The sequence below is a fragment of the Camellia sinensis genome, chromosome 7, assembly GCF_055761805.1.
Source record: "Camellia sinensis isolate YWXY chromosome 7, ASM5576180v1, whole genome shotgun sequence".
NCBI lineage: Eukaryota > Viridiplantae > Streptophyta > Magnoliopsida > Ericales > Theaceae > Camellia > Camellia sinensis.
The window spans coordinates 155,807,489-155,814,675 of record NC_138967.1 but is presented as its reverse complement, the minus strand read 5'-3'; the positions used below and the strand labels follow the sequence as shown (position 1 = coordinate 155,814,675).

The following is a 7,187-nucleotide window of genomic DNA, read 5'->3' as shown; positions in this document are numbered from 1 at the left end:
TACAAGAAATTAAAATTTTAGAGACAAATTTTTAAAGGCAAAAATAATTTATCTATAAAAATGATACTTTTAAAAACAAAATAAAATAATTTAAAAAAAATATATATATTTAATCATACTGCTATATTTTAAGAGTAATGTTAGGAATCATGAAAAAAATGTCATGAAGATGATCATGAAAGATTCTTCATCTTTGGATTACACATACAATAAACACTACATACTAATTAAAAAATAAAAAATCTTCATAATATATTTTATGATATTTTTTTTTATAATCCCTAATATTACTCATATTTTAAAGACAAACCTATTTGATTGATAAAAAGTTGGATTATTTACCAATAAATCCCACTTCACAAACTGTTATACCAATTAGTCCCACTTTTATTCTTTTGTTTCATTTAGTCCTGCTGGTGGGGAGATTTGGTCCTTTTCGATTTTATTTTCCATTTTTGGTTTCACTATGTGGACGTTTGTGCCCTTGTGGTAATTGGGAAGTGTTTTGCAGGACCATTTCTTGTTTGGAAACATTGCAGTTTTGGTTTGGCTAATTTGAATGATACATTCAAATACATTTCAGTCATTGACAATTAGAGTTTTGTGAATTTGAATATGGTGTTTTTGGTGTCAGCTGTGTGACACACTGGTTGGTTGTGTATATGGGGATAAGCAACAAAAAAAATTGTGTCAGTTGGACAGTGATGGTTGGGACCGCGTATAGTGGTAAACAATGATTCCTTTGTAGGATTAGGTATGTGTGGGTATGTGTGGGTTGGGCTTTATATATTGTTTACACTGCAGGGGCATTAAAGGGATATGTTTTTGGTTTATGTGTGTCTGGTGTGGTAGTTTTGTTGAGTTCATGGGCCATGGTTTGACAATGTGACAGTGGGGTAATTGAATTTGTTTGGGTTTTTTTATTGTTTTTTTGTGTTGTTGGTTTGTGAGATGGTGTGTATGTGTATGAGAATTAGCTGGCAAATAAGTTGTGATAGTGGGACATTGATTGTGGAGGCCACATATAGTGGTAAACAATGATTTGGTAGTGTATATTGTGGGCTGGTTGGTTATGTATATGTGAATAAGTGCTCTAATTGGTTGTGTTAGTGTGACATGGATGGTTGGGGTTACATGTAGTCAATTGGGTTGTGTGTCTTGTGTCAACTACCAAACACACCAGTTAAGCCCAAAACCTCCTTATGCGCTTTGACCTTTTGTGACACCCCTTCTATGTATCACGTGCCACACACACCACACATCCCTTTCTTATTTACCCGCGTGTGACATACGCACCTAACCCAAAGCCCACTAACTCAGCTGTAACTGATATACTAACATGTAAATGAAGGCATTAACCTCTTTCAAATAATCCCAGAACTAAATGGTTCATTAGAAAAAAAAGTGGGATAAATTGGATTATAAGATCAAATTTTAAGATTTATTAGTAAATCTCCCTAAAAAGTTATTGTAAAAAGATTAATAACTTTTTATCAACAACTTTAATTGGTCCCAATATTAATTTATTTTATTTTCATTGTTTTGATTCATTCTCCACTCCACACCACACTGCACACTCTCTCTCTCTCTCTCTCTCGATCGGATCGATCGATTGAATCCCTGATGCTGTTTGGTTGGAATTTGACGAGTTATTTGGAAAAAGAAATAAAAAGGTACCTATTTATATTTCGATTTTAAGGTAAAATATTTGTAACCATAAACTTATGAATGTTTACAGGAACACATTCTACAATGAGCTTAACTATGTTTCTGTTATTGTTATGGTTTTGCTCCGTTAAATTCCTTACAAACTGTTGATCTCTCTCTTTCTGTGTGTTTTGTTTTGTGTTTTTCTCTTGCGATTGTGGCTATTGAGTTGGATCTGGTTCCATTCTCTAGCATTTGATCTCCTTCCCAATTTTACTTGAATATTCAGAATGTTTGAATAATTGATATTTGCTTCATTCAATAGATCTGATGAATCTTAGGATATTAATATGATTGGATTTTAAAGCAATATCTTGCTATATCACAAAATTTTTTATTTTATTTTTTTACAGATTGTTAATATGTGGTACAATGCTGAAAAGACTATTGGGATCAACTCATTATTAAAACTGCTTGATTATTGTATGCATATAAGTTGTTTGATGAAATGCGTATATGAGTTGTCCATTTGGACCTAGTTATTATATGGTCTCTGAAAGATCATATTAGGTCATTTGGCACTGGTCATGGCTCTTTTCCTAATCCTTTTGATGGGTAGGAGATGCGTGGTGATGATGATATGCATTCTTTCTTTGTTTAATATGTGTGAACTGAAACTGTGATTATGATTCCACTTTGATGAACCTTGTTAGTATTGTTTGTGTGTTCATGAAAGACAGCATTTTGTGCAGTGAGCATTGGGAAATTTTATGAATTGGAGTGCAGTATATGCACAACATTGTGGCATTTTAGGCCTCGAGGGTATATCTTAGCTAATTCGAGAAGACTATGTGACATTACATACAAGATGGTTATAATAAAAATGAAATTACCAAACACATTAAAGGTCAATTTTCTTTATTTTTTATTGTTATCTTTAGTGAACTTTATTAAAATTTGGTGTATTTTTTTTTTAATTTTATTTTTAAGACATTCTAATCTAGAAGGATCTAAAATTAAACAACATCAAAAGAAATTTAAAAATTCACAAATAAAAAGAAATTGAAAAAAAATCTGACTAATTCCCAAGCAGCCACAACAATTGGATACTACTAGCTATTGGCATGGATATCTTAAATTTGTTTGCCAAAATGACAGCAGATTTTGATCCTATTAATTACATGAATGAAAATGAAAATCTCTGTTTAAAATAGAGGTTTTCTTAAGCTATTAAAGTGCAAAACTATTCTCACCTTTTCTTTTAAACATAACACAAACAAAGTAGTAAGCTATTAACATTTTTATTTGTGAAGCTTTCTGGTAATTCTGGCCAGTTAGAGGTTTTTGTCCAGTTTGCATGTTTTTGGGCTTTTTTAGGTTTCCGAGTTGATTGTCATAGTTCAATTGTGTCTGGATTAGTTCAAGTGTGTCTGGCTTAGGTTTGTTTTTTTGATTTTTTTTTTTTAAAAAGTTTTATGAACTACCTCCTTTTGATCTCTGCTTGGGAGTGAGTGGGAGTGGGAGTGGGTTGGGTTGGTTCAGTTTGGGTTAAACTTGTTGGATAGTTTGACCTATATTGTTGTGCTCATTTCCTAGTAACTTAAAGCGATTTTCATTTTGTGGCATTCTGATCTGCCATTTGAGATTATATAAAGCCAAATTTCTCCTGCCGGATTCAACCTTACAATCTCCTCTGTATAACATTCCATGTACTAGTTTACATCATGACGTTTCTTTTTCTTTGGAATCCCTGACTTGCTCCTAAATGCATATGTGGAAATCATTTTAGTTTTATTTTGATTGTCTCTTTTTATCGTAGATGTAGAGTTTTGCAGTATAAATGAGACAACTTTAAATTTCTTCTTCAGCCCATTGAAGCTCTGATTTCAGGCAGGTTCTGGCTAGGTACATACATGGTGAATTGACTCAACAGTCAACACTCCTTTGTGCACTCCAAACCATTTTTGCCACCCCTACATGGATGAGGGAACATACATAAAACACTGGATGGATTACACAAATTAACTGGGTTTTCATAAAAACCCTAATATGTGTTCACAAGATTAATATAAATTCGTAACAATATTAATAATACTAATATGTGTTCAAAGGGTTTTTTTACATGTGTAGTACAAAAATATTGTTTGCTGTTTCCTGCACTTTTAGATGTCTGTGAACTATTTTATTTGATGTTCTTTGCTTGAGTGAAGTCATTTTACTTGATAATTTGTGTCTAGGTTGGAAATGCTGAAGCTTTAAATTGTTATTACGCACATGGAGAGCAGAATCCAAATTTTCAGAGGCGTAGCTATTGGATGTTGGATCAGTGAGTGCACTTTGCGTTTCTTAGCTGACAGTTATTTTTTATTCATTAAAGCTTGTTTTCCGAAATCATTGTTTCAGAGGGTAGTAGTTGTAGGAGTTGAGACTCAGTAATCAAACTCACAGTATCAGTCAATACTATACTTGCCTATAATTTTTCTACACTCTGTAGTCTTTATATGTGTAATAAATAACAGATAACAATTATTTTTGTTACTTATCTCAGAGTTAATTCACTTATTCTCCCCCCTCCAATTTCATTTCATTTTTTTTTTCTTCCTTTTACTTTTATTTATCTATTTATTTATTTATTTGGGATTTTGGCAGGGCACATGAGCACATTGTTCTTCATTATAGAGATATTAATGAGGTAAGTTCCTGACAAGGTAGATCTCGTGACAATTATACTCGCTTGTACCTCATAATGTCCTTACCATTACCTTTTAACCTAGTTTTTCATCACAAAAATGCTAATTACGGTTGGTTTGGGATGTTCTAAAAAAGTGCACTTTTTGACTTATTGGCTTATATGGGTTGGGTTTGGGTTGGGTTTGATGTCATGTGTTAGAGAGGTGATTTGATTTAAATAAGATGATGTGACTTAAATAGGATAGTGACTTTTTGACTTTTTGTATTATTTAGTTTATGCCAAACCCCATGGCTTAAATTGTTCATTGTAAGTAGTGTTTTTTGTATTTCATTCTTGCACTCTGTTTTAAACTTCCTGGTCCATAAATTAACCGTCTTCATTGGAGACTTAATAATTTATGTGTAAAAGATTTTTGGTAACTGCTTCTTGACCATTAATGTAATATGGCCAAGATGGATTGGTCTGTAAATCATTATTGAATGGGCACTTAAAATTGCCACTCTTCCCGTGGACATAACTTTAGCATTGCTATATATATATATATAATACTCTATTGATGAAATTATGAACAGCAAGAAGCAATGTTCTGTTCCTCTGCAGTCTACTAACTTTCCCTTTTTGTTTTGCCTGTTCTTTTGTTTTCTTTACTTATTTCATTTGTAGTAAAAATATTTGTGTCTGCAACTGTTCCAGCACAATGATGCATATTCTGCCACTAAAGCTGAAGGAGAGGCGCTGGTCATCAAGTCAAATGCTAGTAATGGGCTTCTAACATGCTGCATCTGTCCTAGCAGCATTTTCTGTCCTGGTGATGAATTGCTTGTTCCATCATTGGTATCTGCTGCGAGGGCAGGGAAATCGAAGGTAACCAAGTTTTTTGTCCATTTAATTTCTCATGTTGTGACTGCCTTACATATTGGTTTTATAATGTTCTAGAAATTCATGTGTTTCATTCAATATCAAGTTGGTGGATAGCTAGGTTCTTAATCATTTGAAGCCATATAATTAATAAATGACATAATGTACCTGTTCTTTCGCGTAGGGCATGAAAAATTGAGTATTTGTGCTGCATACATTCTCTCTTTCTGTAAAACACTAAACCAGTTACTAACTGAAAACATTTGTATTTCATATGTTTTTGTGATCTTACTTTTCAATTTTTATTGGTATTGTCCTCTGTACACTCTTGAATTCTAACATTTATTTTGCCAGTAGTTTGGTAGTCGTACCACCTCCAAAGGAGAGGTGCATAATTATGTGTGCACAGATATCTAACTTACAAAGAAAAAAAAGGAAAGAAAAGAAAAGAATTTAACATTCGTTTTCTTTGTTTTTATTTAAAATGAGCAGTTTCTCATTGGTAATGGCAAGAACATGTACGATTTCACTTATGTTGAAAACGTGGCACATGCCCACATATGTGCTGAATGAGCTCTTGCATCGTAGGCGACAGCTGCAGAGAGAACTGCAGGGGAGGTCATATTTAAATTCATTTTTTAAGTTCTGCAACAGGTAGGAAATTATTTAGTTACTGAACCGAATTTTAGCTGTGCCAATATATATAAGTAGAGCAATTTATTAATAATAAAAAGGAACATGGCATAGTCAAGCTTTGTTATGTAATTTGCCCATAAGTTGGTCAATGACATTTTTTGAATTTGAAGGGCTTTAATTGACAAATTTACAATATCATGTTGGTTTTGCAGGCATATTTTGTAACTAATATGGCGCTAATCAAGTTTTGAGAGTTTGGTTCACTTGTTCTTGAAGGTCTTGGCTATGAAAGGTACTCTCATCTTCTTGAAGGGCCTAAACTAATTATAAAACCTGTGTAGGCAGCTTTGTCCCAAGTTTCCTAAGTTGTCCTATATTAGAAGAAGGTAATTTCGTGTATTGAAGCATTTTTGTATAGTCTATTATCACTATTATTTACTCTGTACGTAAATATATGCTTGCTTTGGCTTTAAATGTCTACATGTTATATTTCCTTTACTTTGTCTCATTGTCTTGCTAATGTTGTGGTTATGATGTGACAGATTGAAATTTAAATGTGCACTTTGAAGGCTTGGGAGCTCTTTGCGAAATTTTGAATGACATTTCAATGAAGCCCTTGAGAAGATGGGATGGATGAGTTGTTCTGTTTGTAGGTAGATATCATTACAATTTACAATATATTCATTGAATAGTTGAATGCTACAAACAATACTTATGACACTAGCCTTATAAATTGGAAATTATCATCTCTATCAGTTTATGATATACAATCAAATATTATGTATTAATGAATCAAAGCATGGTATTTGTTTGTCATTGAAATATCTTTTGATTAAGTCTTTTGAATGCGATGAGCATGGTGTTTGTTTGTTTGTTTTTTTATTTTTTTTGGTGTTGTCGAATTTTAATTTGGAGATAAACTAATGATCTGGTGATATGTTTGATATTTTATGTTTGGTTGCTAAGAAATCAAGGAATATGAGTTTTTGTTGAAACTAGTATTTTTAGAGTATCTATTACAAAATCAAAAAGCCAAAAAAAATATATATATATATATATTATCAAATTTTTAGAGACCAATTTTAGTTATTTGAAAAAAAAATTATAACTTTTGCAGATCACTTTTACTTGTCTAGAAAACTAAGGTTGCGTTTGGTAGAGTTTTGTAAATATGATTTGAGAATATGAGTTGTATTTTGAGTTTGTGAGTTTTGGAATTATGATTATAGAAAATTTGTTTGGTGAATGAGTTTTGAAAAGAGTTTTGAAAAGAGTTTTTGAATTGGGTGATGTGACATAATTTTTATACAAAAACTTACAACTCATAACCAAACACAACCCAAAATTCTATTCA

General features: G+C 32.2%; 1 protein-coding gene across 19 annotated transcripts; it reads left to right on the top strand.

Moving 5' to 3' along the window:
* The first annotated feature begins 1,341 nt into the window (after nt 1-1,341).
* On the top strand, nt 1,342-6,647 carry LOC114275283 (3beta-hydroxysteroid-dehydrogenase/decarboxylase). Of its 19 annotated transcripts, XR_014336282.1 has the most exons (8): nt 1,546-1,673; nt 3,467-3,552; nt 3,885-3,973; nt 4,297-4,339; nt 5,033-5,203; nt 5,690-5,851; nt 6,046-6,219; nt 6,376-6,647. XR_014336282.1 is itself a non-coding variant. In XM_082879628.1 (6 exons), the coding sequence occupies exons 2-5, from the start codon at nt 3,963-3,965 to the stop codon at nt 6,082-6,084; spliced, it is 264 nt and encodes an 87-aa protein (XP_082735754.1). In that variant the 5' UTR covers nt 1,361-1,673; nt 3,885-3,962; the 3' UTR covers nt 6,085-6,125; nt 6,376-6,647. The 19 variants fall into 19 exon arrangements, 4 of the variants coding, with proteins under 4 accessions (XP_082735754.1, XP_082735756.1, XP_082735753.1 ...); XR_014336279.1 differs by lacking the exon at nt 3,467-3,552 and having other exon boundaries at nt 1,342-1,673; nt 6,046-6,125; XR_014336285.1 differs by lacking the exon at nt 3,467-3,552 and having other exon boundaries at nt 1,361-1,673; nt 5,690-5,815; nt 6,046-6,125.
* The last annotated feature ends 540 nt before the right edge of the window (nt 6,648-7,187 follow it).

Excerpts from the sequence above, each read along its gene's own strand:
- LOC114275283 (XM_082879627.1), top strand. Across the intron at positions 4,340-5,032 it reads ATTATAGAGATATTAATGAG|CACAATGATGCATATTCTGC; the intron begins GTAAGTTCCTGA and ends CAACTGTTCCAG. Across the intron at positions 5,204-5,689 it reads CGAGGGCAGGGAAATCGAAG|TTTCTCATTGGTAATGGCAA; the intron begins GTAACCAAGTTT and ends TAAAATGAGCAG.